The sequence below is a fragment of the Neovison vison genome, chromosome 13 (assembly GCF_020171115.1).
Source record: "Neovison vison isolate M4711 chromosome 13, ASM_NN_V1, whole genome shotgun sequence".
NCBI classification, from domain to species: Eukaryota; Metazoa; Chordata; class Mammalia; order Carnivora; family Mustelidae; genus Neogale; species Neogale vison.
This window is the reverse complement of record NC_058103.1, coordinates 93,204,821-93,225,825: the sequence shown is the minus strand read 5'-3', so window position 1 is coordinate 93,225,825 and position 21,005 is coordinate 93,204,821. Positions and strand designations below refer to the sequence as shown.

General features: G+C 41.2%; 1 protein-coding gene across 1 annotated transcript in view; it reads right to left on the bottom strand.

Annotated features, from left to right (window-relative positions):
* The window catches only part of RYR3 (ryanodine receptor 3), a 515,475-nt gene that overhangs the window by 206,885 nt on the left and 287,585 nt on the right, over window positions 1-21,005 (bottom strand). Inside the window, 2 exon segments of the mRNA XM_044230143.1 lie at window positions 1,538-1,754; window positions 13,156-13,348. Coding sequence (XP_044086078.1) covers window positions 1,538-1,754; window positions 13,156-13,348 — 410 coding nt within the window.

Sequence of the window (21,005 nt, the reverse complement as noted above, 5' to 3'; positions counted from 1 at the left end):
AAGCTTCATATGTAGGAAACACGGGAACAAGAGGGTCCAATTCCCAGGATCATCTCTGGCCCACCAACTCCTCCCCAGTTTCCTATCAACCTTCTTTACGCCAACTACTTTCAAGGTGTTACACCAGATTCTGTGAGGTAGGCTGGGAAATGTTGCTCTTTCCACTCTAAGCTAATTCACAATAACGAGCTACGGAAGGTATGAAGCCAATTCAGGAACATGAACATATGGCAGAAATGTAATAGGGTCACATGAATATTATGGGGAAGTAACATTCCGGAGACCTTCTACAGGTCAAGAGAGCTATATTCCTACAAACTATCAGCCCAGTGTGCCTCAGAGACAAGGCCCCTTGCCATTGATTTTAGAATAGTGACTTGAATAGCACTGGTGTGGAGGAAATACCCAAAGCTGTTGTTTATGCCCCTTATCTTGAGCATGTGAGTGTGTCTCTCTCAAAACAGAGACCCTGGGAAGGGAAAAAAATGTCCATTTAGGAACACTTTCCCCTCATATGTACTATCTCATTTCTTTGAGTTTTATTTCCAACTCTTCTCCTACGCATTCTACTTCCTCCAAGCATCCAGCCACAGGAGAATATTTATTTCTACCTGTCCCTACTTTTTTTTCTTTTTAAAGTTTTTATTTAAATTCCAGCTAGTTAGCATACAATGTTCTATTAGTTTCTGTTGTACAATACAGCGGTTCAGTGACTCCGCAGGTCACCTGGGGCTCATCGTGTTAAGTGTGCTCTTCACCTGCACCACCCCCTTCACCTCCCTCTGGGCACCACCACTGTGTTCTGCATAGTTGAGAGTCTATTTCTCAGTTTGCCTCTCTTCCCCCCCTTTGCTTGTTTGTTTTGCTTCTTAAATTCTACATATGAGTGAGATCATATGGTATTTGTTGTCCTCAGACTTGTTTTGCTTAGTGTAATACCCTCTAGCTCCCTCCACATTGTTGGAAAGGGCAAGATTTCGCCCTTCTTTATGGCTGAGTAATATTGCATCACACACACACTCACAAACACACACACCACCTCTTCTTTACTCATCAGTTGATGGACACTGGAGCTATTTCTATAACTCACCCTTGGATGCCTCTCCCTATTTAAATTTGTTAAAGGCCCTGGTTTAATTCTGTCCTCTCTAACTGGACTTCTAGAAATATTCCAACCTAACAGGTGTCCCTAGCACGTATTTGTGCTACAGTTCATTTTGTGTTTATTACATTCAGAATTAGAACAATACATTTGCTTTTTACCTCTTCAACTTGGTTGCGAATTCCCAGAGAGTACTGCATGTCTGTGCCTATACCTCACAGAGACCTGCCTGTAGCACATGATCAACTTGTTCTCTGAGAAATCCTTAAAGAGCTCAATCTATACAAATGGTGGAAACACAAAGAACAGCTGTTCATATGACATGACAATGATATGGAATGGACGACAGGAATGGCTCAAAGAAACACAGAGATAAGGATTTAGCCCTATGCCTTCATTTCTGTGGGTTACCTCACGACGGCAGCTGGAACCTACCTGACTGGTGTCGATGGGGCATGGGATGAAGGAGGCTTGGGAGAGGGACTGGGTGGTACCCAGCAGATCTCTAATGCCTTCCGCGTCACGTTTATATTCTTTCACAGGCTCCAATCTCATCTTTTCTTTTGGAAGTAAGGCTTCATAGCAAGGGGCATAGCCAGAGGGAGGCAGGAACTTAAATTCTCCATGACGTCCACCCATCAGGAAACGCACTCTGTGGCATTTGGAGAGACCAGGAAGAGAGAGGTTAAAAAAAGAAATCCCAGCCCAAGTAAGTAAAAATTCAACATCAGCCACCCCACCCCCAAATTATTTGTTGGGAAGCGCCTGAATTGGGGTTTAGTGTAGTGAACAGCAGAAAGTACGCAATCAGGCAGTGGAGAGAAGGGTCAGTGTGTGATCCTCAGCTGACCCATGTCAGCTAAGTTCTTCAAAGTTAATTTATACAGAAGTATCACTAGACTTTAAAAATCATGTTTTTCCCCCACTCTAGTAGACAAGTCATTATTGCAGATATTATTGCTAGAGTACTGAAAAGAGTAATGGTGATCATACTAGCCTCCAAAGAGGTCATACTAAAAATACAGCATGAGGACTTCAAGTCTTTTTACCCGAGGGACATTACTCACATATCAATTAAAGGAAATAACACATGGCATAACTATCTGGGGGAAATAGAAAATTCTAAACTTCGGATGCAGGCCAAAGATGAAGTAATACCAGACTATGAAACACAAATGTTAAATATACCAGGTGCTATTATTTGAAGGGATACCTGGCAGACGCTGCAGTTCCCCAAAGCAGCCATAGGAGGGCGACTCTGAAGAGGCATCCGCATGGGGCCACAGCCATAGGAAGCCAACCAGGCATCAAGCGTTTGCTCACTGGGGTACCAGTGCCTCTCTCAGGGGCACCATGACCCTGCTGGCATCCAAGCCTGACACTTGGTCCACTCCAGCAGTGCCTGCAGAGACCTCCCAGGAAGGGGGAAAGACACCCGGGGGCTCACAAGAATAGCAGGCACTGATTTGCAGGGTACTGAAGTCTTTCAATATGTTAATTCAGCATTCTGGCTGAATTTCAGCCTCACATCTAGGTTAGGTTAGGGTTATAGTTACATCCCAAAGCTCCCCTTGCAAGGAAGAGAGGACGACAATGAAGCATTTCAAAATGACACTTCATATTCTCCCAGCTTTGTAACAAGAAATAGAGCTTTTGCAAATCAACAGCAACCATATTAATCTGAGGGAATATGACCACGGTTTTAAGTAATTTAAAGCACAAAAAGATATGTAGCCCTGCATGGTCAACACTCATGTCCCACAGGAAAAAACAATACATACAGAGCTTCTGCTCTCAACCCTCTCGCCCTCCTCCTCCCTCTGTAGAATGACGCGTTACTGAACCCATACGAAGTGCTGTTCTCTGCACGGAAGACATGGCAATGAACAAAGACTACAGTGTCCTGGCGTCACAGAACAGGCATCCAACTAGAAAAATAGTCATAATTACTGATGGGGAGGTATTGAGGAGGGAATAAGGAGGACAATGTGGAATAATTCCTGAAAGAGGATGGCTCCTAGATTGGAATGCAGGAAGGCGTCTCTGAGGAGGAGACATGAGCTAACCCTGTGGGATAAAGAGGAGCTAGGGAGTCTAAAATCTGGAAGACTGAGAATTCCAGGCAGAGGAACAGTAAATGCCAAGGCCCTGAGGCAGGAAAGAGCCCAAGGGGCAGGAGAGAGGTGGGAGGGTGCAGTGTGAGATCAGGTAGAGTCTGTGAGCCATGGCAAGAAGAGGAGAATGTATTCTAGGTGGGGAGCTTCGGGACATCTTTAAGGGGAAGAAATACAAGCTGCTTCTTGCTGTGCTATGGTAAGAGATCAGCAGGTGTTTCGGAGGCACCTGACACCAAACTAGTCACAGTGGGAGATGAAGATAAGCTGAACCAATGTGATGATGGACAAGATGGAAAGCAGCAGCCGGGTCCCACTTTTGTTTTGGAATAAGGATTGTGAGGGTGGAGTGGGTACATGTGTGCGGGGACATGAGGTATGTGGAGGAAGCATTATGACCCAGTAAAGATCTCACAGCAAGACTCTCCACCAGACCTCACTTCCTTTCACTTGAATGTTCTGGTCGGGCAGCCTTACAAGAGAGTCTCAGTGTTGGCTGAGTAACTGTGATTGTGGAAGTGGCCTAATTATGAAACCGGAAAATAAAATTCTCTCTCCAAGTGGGAGACATTAAGGGGTTTTTTTTTCCCCTTCCCAATACAAATTCTTTATCCAAACAGCATTTTACAAAATGCTGTTTTAAAGTTAATTATAGAAATCATACGAAACCCCCCACTTTCCCATTCTGAAGTACTAAACAGTAATATAGAATTAGAACCACAATAGTCCCTTGTGAATGTTCCTACATTAAATGTTACATAATGGGGCATGGTATACATGTTTTAAGAATATGAACAATGACATTAAAACAAAATTGAGTCATTAGCCTTCAATGTCACTAATTTAGTGAACCTTCAGGAAATAATGACTAAGCCTTGAAATTATTGGTTGAGAACTTCCCAGTTCAACAGCAACATAGCAGACTGTGTTACTGACATGGTGAAATCGTGGGATAGAACTAGATCTTTTTGAGCAAAAGAAGATTGTGGGATTTTTTTTTTTTTTTTTTTTTTTTGGTCTCATCATCTACTTGAGTATCTTTTCTGTGAGAAGCTGAATGCCTGAGAGCTCATACAGCAAGTATATTCTTTGTTACTCACTAGTGTACATATTCCAAGAACAAGTAAATCATCTCCTAAGAGGTCTTCTAGCTGGACTTAATTATTCATGAACTGTCTTGCCAGTTCTGTTTTGTTTTAAAATTTCTCTTACGTTTTAACATCTGCTGTCATCTTCGGGATAGAGAGTGAATCAGAAAAGGTGGAGTGCCATGCAGAAATCACGATTTCTATTTTTATATTCAGTTATTAAAAAGAGAATGATAATTTGGTTATATGTCTTCTCTCCTCTAATGGCCACAAAACTGTAAAATAAAAAGTTTACATAGCCAGAAATCAGTGTTTACTGCTCACTGAAGCATTTGTCTCCAAATGTCATTACACTATGCTTCAGTGGGTGGAAGAAACGGTCCTGGGTTGCTCCCAGAGACCTGCCAGACAGAAGCCCTGCCCGCTCAGTAGATGGGATTGGACAGAGCAGGTGCCAGGCACCCCTATGTCTGTGGCTCCTTCCCTCACTGCCCAGAGTCTCTTGGAAAGGCTCCAACAAACCACCACTAATATTGGTGGTCCTCCTCATAACTCTCTGGGAGGTCCAGACTGACCAAGTCAAAGGAAATAACTAGCGATAAAAGATAGGCTTCAAGGGAATAATCAAAAGAAATCCTTGAAACTCACTTTAATTATTTGAAGATATTAGAAAGGGATTCCCCCTCTTAGAGTTTTAGCAGAGGTCCCACAGACAGATAGTTCAGAGGATGCCAATGTTTGCATACTCTGGATTGAGTTGTTGGATCCACTATGAGGGTCTGTCCAAAAATGATGAGCCAATGCAGCTTTAGCCTGTCACATACCTCCCCCCTCCCCCACCATAAGAAAGGGAAAGAAGTCATTTGGAGAGAACTGTCAGGGAGAAAGGGAAGGGAATGCACTCCTACCTGAAGTCAAATGCTGAGTGTTTAAGAACACTGAGAAACTCGCAAGTGTCCCCTGGAATTTAGTGAGGGACATGTTTGCCTGGTGACAGAACAGAAAGAGAGAAGGAAACAGAGGGACAGAGAAGACTGCAAGGGAACGAGCTGCCCTTCTGTTCAGGGGGCGACCAAGGACAATGTTCCTAGAAGGTCAGATAGACTCTACGAGGGAGCCAACTGTCAGCTATCTTGAAAGGAATTATGCCCAGAAAGGCAAAGGACTGCACAGAGATCAGAAACCCAGGAACTGGGGTAGGTGGGAAGCCTGGGCTTCAGGTTGGCCAGAAGGGAGCAGCCAGCATAGGTGGTAAAGCCTGTGTAGAAAGAACAGCAGGGAGATGCTCATCGCTTAAGGCTCCGGAGGAAACTACAAAAGGGTCCTAGAAGAGAAAGCAGCAGCAATTGTGTAAACACTCCAAGTCATTACATAAAGGTGGGCTGTCGGAGGCACCTCCCCACCTCCCCACCTCCCCACCCCCAAATCTCCCCCTGGGCTCAACAGAGGGTCTGAGGCAGAGCTGGCTGGCGCTGGAGGAGCCCGGTCTCCTGGCCTCTGACTGCAAGGCCAACGAGGAAGACCTCTCACATGAGCTGCATACAAATCTGAGTTTTTATAGCCAAATAAATGGCATTTTTATGTTACCAACAAGGCTGTTCTCATTCTTACAAGGAGTAATAAAGGTTACAGAGTCTGCCCGAGAATTTGCCCAGAGCACGGATTTGAAGGGACAGCAAGAAAAACAACCAAGTTACAGACACATAGTCTACTTCTTTCAATAAATCCAGTATCTGGCCCTTAAGGTTTACCATCTGAATCCTTTGCCCCACTCATAAATGAGAAATTTCCAATGAAAATGTAAATCTCTCTTCTCCAGGTGCATTCTCTGCTGCTCCTTGGGACTTTCAGAATCTCCTGGCTTCACAGAAAATGTTAAATTTAAAATAAAAAGATAATTAAAGAATTGAGTTCATTAAAATTAGCTCTTCTTGATCCTTGGATATTTCTCTACATTAATGGATTTTAAAATCAATTTCATTAATCAATTTAATCTCCTGCACTAAAGTACATGTTATCATCTTCTGGAGTCCTTCCTATAAGTCAAGACATTCTATCAGCTCTGAAAGAAGGTTTCTTTATTTTTTTTTTTCTTCCTGAAGTGATTACTGTAAGTGACTGTGTCCTTAGATCCCGCCACCTCAGAGATGAGCAATAGCTTCAGTAATCATCTCCTAGGAGTGGGGAATTTTCGGGATATGTGGAAGAATTTTTTATTTCCTTGACTGATTTTGAAAACAGAGCAAATTGTATTGAAAAACTCCTGCTAGGGCGCCTGGGTGGCTCAGTGGGTTAAGCCACTGCCTTGGGCTCAGGTCATGATCTCGGGGTACTGGGATCGTGTCCCGCATCTGGATCTCTGCTCAGCAGGGAGCCTGCTTCCCTTCCTCTCTCTCTGCCTGCCTCTCTGTCTGCTTGTGATCTCTTTTTGTCAAATAAAGAAATAAAATCTTTAAAAAAAAAAAAAAAAAGAAAAACTCCTGCTAGCATTTGCAACCTAATCTTTTGAGACTTAAGCATTGCGGCTTGCCAATCTGCAGGAGATGACTGCCTAGTGCAAGTTCTCGGATTTGGAAGACTGACCCATGAATAAAAAACACATGTGGCGGGGGGGTGGGAGGTTGGGGTACCAGGTGGTGGGTATTATAGAGGGCACGGCTTGCATGGAGCACTGGGTGTGGTGAAAAAATAATGAATAATGTTTTTCTGAAAATAAATAAATTGAAAAAAAAAAAAAAAAACCACAGTAAAAATCAACACAAGGCTTGTTATGCTCCAGAAGGATGACTCGGGTTCTTTATCCACAGCTTACTTGCAAACATGTGACGTCACTTGAGTCTGTCTTACTGGACATCTCACTGCTCTCATCTGCTACTGAATCTCTCCCAGACAGTGGGGAAGGTATTCCAAAGAAGAAAAGGATACAGGCTGTGGTTAAGAGGAGGAAGAATTAACAAGCTTTGGCTGACCTGAATTCAACTCAGAAGGCATGATTCATAATTGCATCTTCAGGTCCTATTGCAAAGATGGGAGAACAATCTAAGTGATGCGTTCCCACATTCATACTTCTTTCTGGCCAGGGTTTGATGAAAGCCCAGGGCAATCCAGCCAGTGCTCATCATGTTCTCCACAGAGGTATATTTATCTCAGCAATAATTTCCACAGCATTAACCACAGCACGCTGGAAATAGCGAAGCTGTTGGTTACCTGAACTTTGGCCAAGTCTGGTAGATACCAACAGAAAACAAACAGCAACCACAAATACCAACCACCCTTGGATATTGTTTTTATAAATCAGAAAGGACTGGTAAAAGAGTTATGTGAGACAATTAAATAGATCTATCAGGGGTTTAACTACGGCTATAAAATACATTCTACTACAGCCATTAACTCATCCATTTTCTGCAAATCAAAAAGTATCACCCCAAGTTCACTGTATGCTGTGGCTTCTGTGTCATGTTCTTGGTGTGGTTCATGCCAAGATGCCATCTTGCAGGGTGAGGCTATATTTTCATAAGGGGTTTGCTGGCGTTTAAGTAACTCAACTTTTTGGATGGTTTCCAAAGTACACATGCCTCATCCCAAATTCTGTCCTATAATCAATCAGGGTTGTTACACTGAGGGCCTACTGCATAAAGAGTATCCACAAACAAACCACACGGAGAAGAGAACTAAGGAGGCACATTCACGATAGTTAGAAAAGAAAGTACATATTGATTTGTGAATTTTGTTAGTAATTACTCATGCTGCCTTTGACTTCACTGTGGATAAATCTAATTGCAAAAGATTTTTGCTTTTCGATGACTGCTGGCAGGGACATCTTAATCAGGTATTATTAACAACATAGTTTGTAGTTATAAAAATAACTATGAGGTCACAAATTCAAGTCTGTGACCTCAGCAAAGACCATTAAATAGGAGGAAATGGGGGTACACAAGAGAAATCTAGTTTAGAAGCCACACAGAAGTTGAAGATATATATGAGAAACAATCCTGAATGCTTCTATGATAAGAGAAGGCTCTCTTCCTAGATAGGCATGACCTTGTACCTTGCTGGGAAAGAAACTATAAAAACAGGCATGTATTCTACTATAATGGGTGAAAACAAAAATTTCTTTTCAATTGTATTATTATTTTGTATATGAAAAATAAAATCTTATTCTTTCAGCTTTAAAATTTGCATTTTTGGGGGCAGTGTCATCCTTGACATGTAGTACTGCTTTAAGGGGGATTCCACATTTTTTTCTGAGAGAGAGAGTGTGTGTGTGTGTGTGCGCATGAATGTGTGTGTGCACATGAGAATGAGTTGCGGGGGAGGAAAGGAGGGAGGAAGAGAATCTTAAGCAGGCTCCATGCAACATAGAGCCCTGTGCAAGGCTAGATCTCACAACCCTGAGATCCTGACCTCAGCCAAAATCAAGAGGTGGATGCTTGGCCAACTGAGCGACCCAGGCGCCCCAGGCCTCAGGGTTTCTGTTTGCCTTCCTCATCTTGATTACTCACAGTGGAACTTGGCACAGAGGACTCAGTCACCTAGATCAACCACATTATTAACCATCATTTATTTTCAATAAGATATTTTCATTGGCTTGAAATTAATATCCTGGTTTCTCTTTCTAGCTTTCGGTATGACTGAACTAAAGTAGCATGGAGATAAACTTCTGGGTTTCAGCACCAAGTCATAGTTTACCAGTTGATAGGAGAGTAAGTATTGGAATATTGATCCTGTTTGCTCACAAGTAAAAATAAATTCTTTGGCTACTCTCCAACACAGGAGTAGCACCGAGAATGACCAAGGATATCATGTGAGGGACTTGGATGTGCTTCATCAAAATGTATTTTCCAAATGTGCACTCAATTCCATCTCTCCTCAGATCATATCATGTTCTGAGAACCAAAGACCGGGATATGTGAGAGGTGATCTTTTCCTATTTTCCTGACAGAAAGGAGGCTTGAGAGACATCAAGCCCCCTGGCACCATGTTCTAGCTTTCCACCTGTTCAGGGGCTGTAAGCAAGAAGCTTTCATAGCTGAAGTACAAACTTTTCAAGTCAATATATCTGGACAGTTTCTTAAATACTCTCACCAGTTGTGCCTTATAAATGGATGAGAAAAAGGAGTTGTCTAACCTTGCAACTTTGCTGTTCCTTTTCCTGTACTGAGAGGGCTGCATGCTCTGCTAACCTGGATGAGAAATGCTAGAAGAATCTTCTATATGTGGATGCATTTGAATCACCTATTTCTTCACGTCTAGATGCGGTTCTTTGCCAAGAGATTTCAATAAGTCCTCGCCAATAAATAAATAAGTAAATAAATTCACACACTTAAAAATCCTTTATCATTGCTCTGAGGGATATTGGATGGATGAGTTAATGATTAAAAATCATTATACAAGACTGTTGTATGGCCTTGAGAAAGTCCATTAGCCAGCAAACCAAAAAAGGTCCTTTTCTCCAGAGATCTGACTTCTGGCTAAGCACTTCTCTCAAATGAGATGCTTGAGAAGCAGATGTACTTGCTCTGAAAACAAGTAAAATCCAGAGTGGGATATGGACAAAATAAAGAAGGGAAAGGTGGTGATGCTGGGTGAACAAGGCCATTAGTACCTAGGCAATCATGGTCCTGGGAACAGACTGGGAACAGACTGCTCAGAGAGACCTTGTCTCTCCAAAGAAGGTATTGAGCCAACAGGTGGATGACCCAAATGCGGTTACATCGGATCTAGACTTCTACTCATCCTCTTACTTCCTGGGGAATTAAGTTAGGAGGACATACAATGCTGTTCACTACCCTACTCCTGACTGCCAGAGGGTCTCTGTTCCAATCAGTTCTCTTTGTGCTTACAGTGTCTCCTTCAATAATGCTCCTTGTTTTCTACATGCCTCTTATGGATATCAGTGAGGAATGATAGGTTACATCATATTTAAAATGGGAGAACTGGAATAAATTCTTCTTTTAAAATTAATTATTTTATTTTTTATTAATGGCAATAGCCTCAGCAGAGGGAAACACAGTAAAAAAACTTGCAACTCTACAATACAGTCACTGGGGCTGATAGAAGATTCTCTGGCTTGAAACACTGATGAGTAGATTTGCAGCCCTAGGGAGGTTTTACCATAGTGCGTCTCCATTTGTTAATAGAATCTCAATGATATTTAATTTAAATATATTGTATCTGTCTACATGAATAGGTTTACAAATATGTGTGTGTATCTATATGTATTCTGTGTTACTCTGTATGTTTGCAAACATACATTCACTTATACCATGTGTATTTGCCTGTGTCAAATGCCAAGGCTGAATATCATTTCCAAAGGATAAATCTTTATTTCTAAATTATTTAACTGAAATAGAACTAAAATTTCGTCCTCTGTTGGAAGATAATATGAACATGTCTTAGTTTATCAGTCTACCTGAGGTGCTGAGGCCTATCATGGTGCTGTCACTTTGGAAATCCACCCACAAGCTCTGAAATGGTTTCTCTGTGGTCCGAACTTCAACCATCTGTTCTCCACACCCCTTCTTTCATGACCCTTTCCAATGGCTTCCATGGAAACCAGTGTGATTCTAACTGTATTGACTCTAGTTTCCCACTCAGTTGACTGTGGTCTCTTTAACAAACAGGGATCAAGAAATTTTGGGGGAAGAAAACTCGTAATGGGGTTTTGTGTTACAGACATTAAAACATATAGTCAGACTAAAAAAATACAGCATCTGGGGTGTCTGGGTGGCTCAGTCATTAAGTATCTGCCTTTAGCTCAGGTCATGATCCTAGGGTCCTGGGATCATAGTCCAGCATCAGGCTCCCTCCTTAGTGGGGAGACTGCTTCTCCCTCTCCCATTCCCCCTGCTTGTGTTCCCTCTCTTGCTGTCTCTTTCTGTCAAATAAACAAACAAAATCTTTAAAAAATAAAAAGAACACAACTTCTAACTGGTACAAGGGAAGAGGCAGAGCCATGAACACAATAGTTCATAACAGTATGTAGAAAAACAGCTTGTGTAGTATAAATCCAATTTAATGTCAAAATACTGAGATAGATAAATAAAAAGGTAATACGATTATCTCTGGCTGGTATGATTTGGGTTCTTGGTATTTCTTGACTTGTTTTTATAAAAGGGAAAAACAAAAAACAACAGAAAAATAAAACTAAGTGTGAAAATGTAAATCATAAACTGGGAAAATATTTGAAACCAGTAACACAGTGTTACTAATACTAATACACAGTATTAGTCTTAATATAGAAAAAATTGCTCCTAGAATTAATATCAGAAAGGCAGAGAACACAAAATAAAAACATTGGGCTGAGATAATATGTAAGAACAGTGAGTATACAAAATGCTTAACCACATTGATACATTGGTAATCAAATAAATAGAAAATGAAAACTTTAAGTTATTCTCAAATTAGCAAAGATAAAAAATAACCAATAACAGTAAAAGTTAATGAAGATCCAATCGGTTGGATATTCCCATATGTTGCTTTAAATGATACTATACTAGCCTTTATCTGAAAATTTTGGAGTTGTGTTTCAGACTTCAGAATTCTTTAGATTTTAAAAAAGAAAGTCTACATAGTATGTATTAAATAGAACAAGCAGCCAGGTGAGGGGCTGAGCCCCATAATCAAACACATTAGTATTTCTGCAGTTAAACATGCAAATATTCAAAAGAAGTAAAATAAAAGAAAGACTAAAAGCAGCCTCATTTCTGTTGACAACAATTTTACCACAAAATGAGTTCAGGTCAAAGTCTGCAGTAAAATGAGGCTGCAGTAAAATGAGTTTTTTTTTTTTTTATAAAAAAACTTACGGGTTTTAGAGATTTTGAGATTTCAAAACTGTTGATCATGATTTCTGAAGAGTTCTATACAATCTTCCTGAAAATCTACTTGGCTATGTGATTATAAATTTAGACTTCAAAAAAGTTCATACCTTTTGACATCCTTTTAAGAGGATCTTAACGGGGGCGCCTGGGTGGCTCAGTGTGTTAAAGCCTCTGCCTTTGGCTCAGGTCATGATCCCAGGGTCCTGGGATCGAGCCCCATTATCAGGCTCTCTGTTCACAGGGAGCCTGCTTCCCCCTCTCTCTCTGCCTGCCTCTCTGCCTACTTGTGATCTCTCTCTGTCAAATAAATAAATAAAATCTTTAAAAAAAAATAGAGGATCTTAACAGAAATGCAGGCAGAGGTATGCTCAAGGATGTCCCTAATAATTTTCCTTATAAAGATAAAAATAGAAGTTGGCATGAAAGTCTAAAAACAAAGTAACAGCTATATTATGGGACAGCCAATAAAAAGATATTATGTGGCTATAAAAATTGTTTTAGGAGGATACTTAATGACTCAGGAAAAGGCTCATTAGCGTGTTGTTGAATGAAAAATAATCAAGACATAAAACCTCATATACAGTGTGATGTCAATTAAAAAATCCTCATGTATGCATAAACTAAAAGACTTGAAAATACACCAAAATGTTAGCAGACATTACACAGCGAGATCATGGATGATACTGTCTTACTTATAACAGTATCTTTCAAATTTTTAACAATGAGCATGTAATTTTCAAAATAATTATTAAAGCAAGGTTCTACATGGATCTTAGTTATCTTACTATATTTGAACATTATAAAACTCTTGGCGGTAGGTATGTATTCAACAAGTATCTCCTGAGTCAGTGATTCTGGATTATCCTCCTGCTTTCATTATCATTGTGCAGGGGGTTGGGGGGCAGGCATGCAGGGAAGTCACCCATGGCATGGAAGTCCAAAGAGGAATTACCACACTCCCCAGCTCATAGGAGTGGTGGAGAGGTGGGCTAACAGCTACTCTTCATGAAATCCCAGCCTTCACTTACTTGACACCTGCTGAGAAGCTCACCACAGGGAAGAAGAGCCCATCTGTGTTGAAGTTCTCAAACATCCCCTGCACGGGCTGCCCATTGATGCGGAAGGAGATGCTGGGCACTCCCAGGTCGAGGCAACAGCTCACCACGTCGTCTGATCTCAGGAGGTGCTGGTTGATGGAGGCTACGGCTCTGGGTATGCGGCCTGGTGAGCAAAGAACAAGAAGGTGTGTGGGACTCTGGAGAAGGCACTCACAGGCCACCCATGGGAGGTGGGGCGGCATCTCCGCATTTAAAACACAACTTGGCTCTCCTGACTTGAGGTGAGCAATGAGAAAGGATTTCCTGAGCTTGTAAGAGGGCAGCCGGAGACAAGAGGAGTCTCAGAGGAAACTCTCAAACGGCCAGCGATGAGAATGAACATGAATTCAACCCCCCAGAACGTGTGCTCAGATTCTGGCTGGGTGTCTGAAGTAAAGAGCAAATTGCTTTGCTGGGTGTGGGTCCTATGGTGGGTGTACGTGCGTGCGTGCGTGTGTACGTGCGTGTGTGCATGCATGCGTGCATGTTTATTCCCAGATGCCCCAAGACCTTGCCCTCTTCCAGTTCCTCTATAAGGTATGACCACTTTAGCCCCGGATGTAGGAGCCATCAAGGTGAAAAAAGGCAAGGTCATCCAGCCTTTAAACTGTGTGGCACAGTTTGCTTGTTTCTTTTAAAGAATTCTATTAGTTCAGGGGTGGGTATTGTGGAGGGCACATATTGCATGGAGCACTGGGTGTGGTGCATAAACAATGAATTCTGGAACACTGACGAGAAATTTAAAAAAATAAATAAAAATTTAAAAAGAATATAAAAAACAAAATTCCTGATACTTAGATGAAAAAGTGTTAACAGTTGTATTAAAAACAGCATCACAATTAAAACTGAGTACGATTAAAAAAAAGAGAGAGAGAAAAGAAAAAATATTAGTTTGTACCAGCAGGGAAACACATTGCTCATTATATACTGTATGGGTGATTTTTGTTCCTATTACCACATAATCTCTTTCATAAGACGATCTGTAATTTCCTGACCTTACCGAAAGTTATGAGAAAATCACCACTCAGGATTTCTGTGTCACACCATCTCATTCTAGAAATTCTCAAAGTAAATTATCATAACTAATTTGCCCATACCCCACCAAGTTTACAATTCTATTAGCAAGAGAGCAGTGAAGAAGCACACGTTAGGGATTAGAATGGAGTTTCAGGCAAAAAAAAAAAGTATAAAATATATATATATACATATATATATGTATATATATTTTTTACTTTAGAAGTAATAAATGTTCATTACAAATGTTCATAATACAAAAAAAAAAATAAAAATAAATAAATAAATAAATAAACTGCAAACAATTTGAAACAGGAAAAAAAAAAACAAATGCTCATAATACATATAGAAGAATTTAAATAAGGAAACAATGTAACTCAATAAAAAAATGCTTTTACTTTCAAACACACACATACAAACTCTTTACCAAAACTAGGATATTGTAGGTTTTGTGACTTGTTTTTTCTACTTATCACAAATGTTTGACTGTATAATGGAATATTCATTAGGAACTGCATTTTAATGGCTTCATAATATGCCATAATAAAAAAACCCTCTTATGATGGGTACATGAGTTGTTGACAAATTTTGTACATGTATCTATGCTATGTAACATTTCTTATCTCAGCTTAGAACTTTGTAATGTTTCCAGTGGTTACTGCTATTCTAGTAGTAGGTTCTAAACAAAGTGGTAGATTTTAAAATAGCAAAGCTGCTGGGAGTAATATATAGAAAGTCTAGTTGTTAAGCAGCTGCCTTCAGCTCAGGTCATGATCCCAGGGTCCTGGGACTGAGCCCTGCATGGTGCTCCCTGCTCAGTGGGAAGCCTCTTTTCTCCCACTCTCCCTGCTCAAATTCCCTCTCTTACCATCTGTCAAATACATAAATAAAATCTTAAAAAAATAATAAAACAGTGACTCCTCAATAAAAAGTAATAGGTACTTCCTTCTGGTTATAATGGCAACTGACAAAACCACATTGTGTTTCCTCCCACCCTTCTGCAAACATTCATGAGGCTCATGACCAATACCGGGTATGGGGCTGGGGGGTCCAGGACAGAAAATCCAGTTCCTGCCCCTAAGAAACCGTACTCTGGTGGGAAATAAACATTTAAATAATTACAATTCAGTGTAATTACTGGAAAAAGATATACACAAGGTAATGTCTTCTAAGATAGAAGAAGGTGCCAAGTCGGCCTAGGAGCATGGGACAAAATTCAAAGGATCAAAGATCCACTAGATAAATAAGAGTATTCCAGATGGAAGTAATAACTCAGGCAAAAGGAATGTAGGACACACCTCCCGAACAGTGAGGCATTGGTAAGGCAGGAAGGGAAGGACTGATGGAAGCTTGAGGAGGAGATGTGGTAGGGGAACAAAGTTTGACCTAACATAAAACTTGGACTATTTGCACCACAATGTGCAGTGACACACCCATTAGCCTGGGAAGGCCTTGGAATTGGCTGTTGTAACTTTATACCTTGCTTCATTACAGAGAATGAGGAACAAGCTCATTTAAAACAAAGGAATCTAAGCCCATCTTGAAGAGCACATAGGTTCGACACATTTCCAGCTCCTATTTGAGGAGTCTGAGTACTCTTGGTTCCTTTTTTGAAGTTTAACTATTCCAGGTGCCCAAATCTTTTCCTCCTTGTCATAATCAAGTCTGCTATGAAAGGAATCAATGATAGTAAAACTCAGCAAATCCTGCTACAATGGTCTCATCCTGTCTTTCCTATGTTCCCATCAAAACCCCATCTTTCCTGCTTGGAATGTTTCTTTTTCCTTTTATTTAACTTCTGGACAGTATCACAGTAGTCATCTGAAAAAATTCCAAGAGACGTCTGTGAACTTGGGAACATGAAGAAGTTAACTTAAATAAATGCTCAGTGGGTCAATTAATTTTAAAGGTATTCCAATTCTTGCTGGAGAAAAATACAAATTAGAAAAAAAATTAGAAGGTCCTTTACTGTTTTGAGACTCCTTTAAAATAGGACACACTGACAGTGTTGCATGGTGATGCCAATGCCCACTCTTGCCACTGGCCCAGAGCATGCTGTTGGCTTCTGTGCTAGCCGTTGCCTCTGCCAGTAAAGATCCAGAATGCTTTCATGAGGGACAGTCTTCATGCTTTGATGCCATCAGAAGCTGAATCCCAAGCTTTATTTAGCCTTAATGTGCCATAGTTGCCAAACATCTTCCTGAGGAATGGCAGCTGGGAGAATTTCTCCTGTATGGCTTCCTCCCTTGGTAGAAAACCACCACCAGGATGAGCAATTATATCCCTGTGGTAAATGCCACTGCCTTTTACAAAATTCCTTTTTTTCTAAGAGAATGGGCACCACTAGAAGCTGCTGCTGGAACACAAAGATCATCAACAGGCAAAATGAAATCAGGGCTCGAGACTATGTTTAAAACCTATGCAGAATACAGAGTTCGGGCCCACATTATCTAGAAACTAAAGGGAAACTGTTGATAATTACTGGATAGGAAGCATATGCTTAGTACTTAGAGCAATGTCTGGAAAGTGTATTTGAAGAAAAAAGTCCCTTTCATATAATATTCATGTTGTAAAAGATCATCTGATAAGGTATATTTAGTTTTAAAATGTGAGTAGTGTGAAGATTTTCCAACTAGAAAATAAGGAATTTGTGCAGTAGCTTCTGCACACTGTTTCATAAATCTGTTCTCATCTAAAGGAAGACATCTCTGACTCTATGAGGGCATCTGAAGCTCCAAATGATTGAGAAGGGTCCTGTACCCCATATTTAAACAAGATACTTGTCCTTCAAATTGCTCCATAGTGAGGTGGTCTTTGGGTGGGGAGCAGAAGTGAAGTCACGGAGGGCTGAGTTCAAATACCAAGTCTTTACGGGTGATTTTACTAGAAAATCAGTTTCCACATATCTGTGAAATGGGGACAGTAATGCCCACATTGATGCTGTCAAAAGTTGTTTATAATCATGATGATTCCTATGATTTTAATGAAACAAAAAATGACTGATGTCCTATATACCACTCAAGAGGTATCACGTGTAGTGATAAATGGACATCTCTAGAACCAGACTCCCTGGATTTGAGTCTGGCTTTGTAACTCACTGTGTGACCCTAGGCAAGTCACTTACTTTTGTGGACTCAAGTTTCCTCATCTGTCAAGTGAAAATCATGTCATGAGGTTGTTTTGGGTTGTGAATGAATTATTCTCTGCAGAGCAATTACGAGAGTGCTTGATACATTGTAACCCACAGTTTTGTTTCTATAACTTTAGAAAATTTAATTACTAGGGGTAATTAAACCTACTGTTACTAGGGTAACAGTAGATAAAAATGCCAAAACATTGTAGTACTGTCTTTTGTAACATCAGGAAAAATTAGCAATATGGAGAATCAGAGCTTTGAGGGCTGAGTCTAGAAAGTGATTTGAAAAGTCATTGAATTGCGTTATCAAAATCAGTAAGTCCCTCTATTGAAGACAGTGCTTAAAAAAACAATCACTTTCAAGTAGGTTTAATGTACCTGACCCTTCAGAACAACCAAAAGAAGGGAATTCAGAGGAAGGGAAGCACAGTAGTTACAGAGCTGAAGCTGTCTTAACTGCTTTTCCAGATTTACGAACTCCATAATCCTAGCGACCATCCACTGAAACAGGCTGGGGAGTCATGTGGCCTCTCCTTGCCTGAAGAAACTGCCCCTCACTCAGAGGCTTGGGCCAACCTGAAGGTTGCAAAGAGCTCAGAAAGGCCATTCCAAACCGGCATTTGAAGATAAAAGACCAATCCACTTTATCATATGCTGCACATCTTCAAATTAATCCAAGGACAGATTACTGCACGATTTAGCCTCTTCTGATGAGTAATGTAGGCAACTGGAAACACTGATGCTCAGCATTTCCATGGCCCCAGGCACTGCAGAGTTTGGCACTTAAATGGAAAACAGGAACACTTAGGCATTTGGACGGAGAGCAGATCCAAACTTGTGAAAATGCTGGTGCTCTGCACAGCCACTCTTGGGCTCCTCGCCATACAGCACAGGGCTTCTGAAAAGGTCTGAGTCACAGCAGGGAGACAGGTCAGGACCCTCTTACATAAAATCGACTGTAGAGCTAAAGGATCTTTAAGTTTAGAAAGTCAGAAGTCATAATAAATCAGGAAATGGAATTTTGCTCCATTCATTTCCTGTATCACTTACCACTCGGGATGGTAAGTTCCTCTGCTTATTCCAATTTTGCAAGGAAAAAGTTATTAAAGGCAAAGGTAGGTGTTAATTTCCTCCTATGAAACTGCCCTCCCCATCCCCCGCCCCAGCCAGGAACAACTACAGGCTGTTTTGAGCTGAACTCATCCCAATGGCAGTCCTGAGAGGCTACATGAAGGCTTCCTCAGGAGAGGGAAAGTAACACCATGACCAGAATAGAGTCAGTCCTCTGAAAGGAAATTCCCAGTGGCCCAGCTGAGTTAGGAGCCTGTAGGGCAGGTTAGCAGGATTGAGATGGGAGGTATTTCTACAGCTGATGCTTGGAAATGACTTCACAGGCTTCAGTGGCTAAAAAGATCTATAAAGACTGCTTTTTCCCAGGTGTCTGGGTGGCTCAGTCGTTAAGTGTCTGCCTTTGGCTCAGGTCATGATCCCAGGTCCTGGGATTGAGCCCCACATCTGATTCCCTGTTCAGTTGGAAGCCTGCTTTTCCCTCTCCCACTCCCTCTGCTTGTGTTTCACTCTCTCGTTGTCTCTGTCAAATAAATAAATAAAATCTAAAAAAAAAAAAAAAGGAAAAGGAAAAGGACTTTCTCCTTACATAGAGGAAAAGCTCATTCATAATTACGACGTCACTCAAAACTTCCTTTCCCATTCAGCATGGGACTCAGATATCCTCTTAGGAAGGGGCTGCTCTCATGGTCTCAAGTGAGGTACCGGATATTCTCTGGATATTGTCTTTATGATTACAGTGGACTCCACAGACAATAAGGGAAAAGAAACATGTGTCGAGAACTTCATGTTCCTTATGCTTATGTATTTACTTACTCATTTTTAAAAAGTATTTTTTTAAATTTACTTATTTTAGAAATAGAGAATGAGAGAGAATGTGAGGGGGGGGGAGGGGCAGAGGGCAAGGGAGTGAGAGAGTTTTAGCACACTCTGCAAGGCAGACCCCGATGTGGGGCTCAACCTCACAGATCATTACTGAGCCAAAATCGAGAGTATGGATACTTAATCGACCAAACCATCCAGGTGCCTCACCTCATTTAAATTTCTTAAGAACCTATATCATTTTCATTTTATCTGAGGAAACCAAGACTCTGGAGGTTAAGTAATTTACTCTGTGTCAAAAAAAATCAGTAAGCAGAAGAGCTGGCATTCAAACCCAGGCACAAATCCAAAGCCATGCTGTTTCTTCTTGACTCTTTCTGGTGACAAAGTGTTGGGGCACGATAGTTCCTTCCAATAACGACAATATCTATTGTCTTTAATAAATACATTAAAGATCAGTTCAAGGCAGTAGTTTAATTTACGCATACAGATAAGTTTAAAGTTACTGGATCTGTGTATTTACATCTCAAGGAAAGGAGAAAACTTGTCACGGTGAGTTTCCAGCATCTCTCCTTTGCCATCCTCCACTCCTCCCTGTAGTAAGCTAGAATATCATTTCCATTTCATTTCTTCATCCAACAATTATTTTTTCATCAGATAGTCTGAAATTCACTGCTGTCCTGGTGGGAGTCATTAACAGAGACCTTATTTCTTCTGCTGGGGCACACGTTGGCATATTTACCTGCCATGCCTTCTGCCAGATATATGTTCCCTGTGTGCTGGGTAGAGAATTCAGAATGATGCCAGACCCAAGGAGGCTTTGTGTTTTAATGAGCACGAAAGACATAAGTCTTGTGGACATTGTTTTCTCCACATCTCATGAGATGCTCAGGACTGAGACGAAGCTGTTTGAATACAGCTCCCCACTGGGCAGGGAGCCCGATGCGGGACTTGATCCCAGAACCCTGGGATCATGACCTGAGCTGAAGGCAGATGCTTAACCGACTGAGTCGCTCTGGTGCCGACCTATATGGCATTGTATTACTAAGTGTGGGTAATGTCCAGAGAGACGCAATCAGCATTTGAAGTGCCTAGTCCCAAGTCCCTTTCCTCTATCACTAATCGGAAGGGCCACTGCTAGTGATGACTGGCGTGGGCTCGGCACATCCAGTTTCCAGTCTTCTGAGGAGATAGGACAAGAGGAGTGACAGAAGTGCTGCATAATCCTGGAATGATACACAACTAGATGGATGTTCAGAGTCTGAAATGCCAATAGTAGTCTCTTCTGAGTGCACTGGGTTCTCTGTCTCCTGATCTGTTGATGTATTCATTCTACATATTTTGTGAAGGGACATACCAAATGCACCATGCAGTGCTACAAAATTTGGGAAGGACTGAGGAAAACTTTTCCTTTGAGAATGGTTTCTCTTTGAAACAAGGTCCAATCTGCCTCACCTAATGGTCTAGGTGTCCTCCACATTTCCTTAACCAATCCCCAGCATTCTCTTCAGGTGTAGCCTGGGATGGCAGCTTGCGTTATGATGACAAGATGGCAGGAGATGAGCAGCACCCAGTGGGGGGTGGGGGGGGATGATTTTCTCAAGTTAATTCCACTCATTCTCTCAGAGATTCAACCCTACCAAATTCAGATGTAGATGCGAACCAGGATAAGAACTCTTTCTTTTCAGATCACTTCCTCTGACACAGCTTTCTGAGAATGTTATGATGTCCACTGATAACC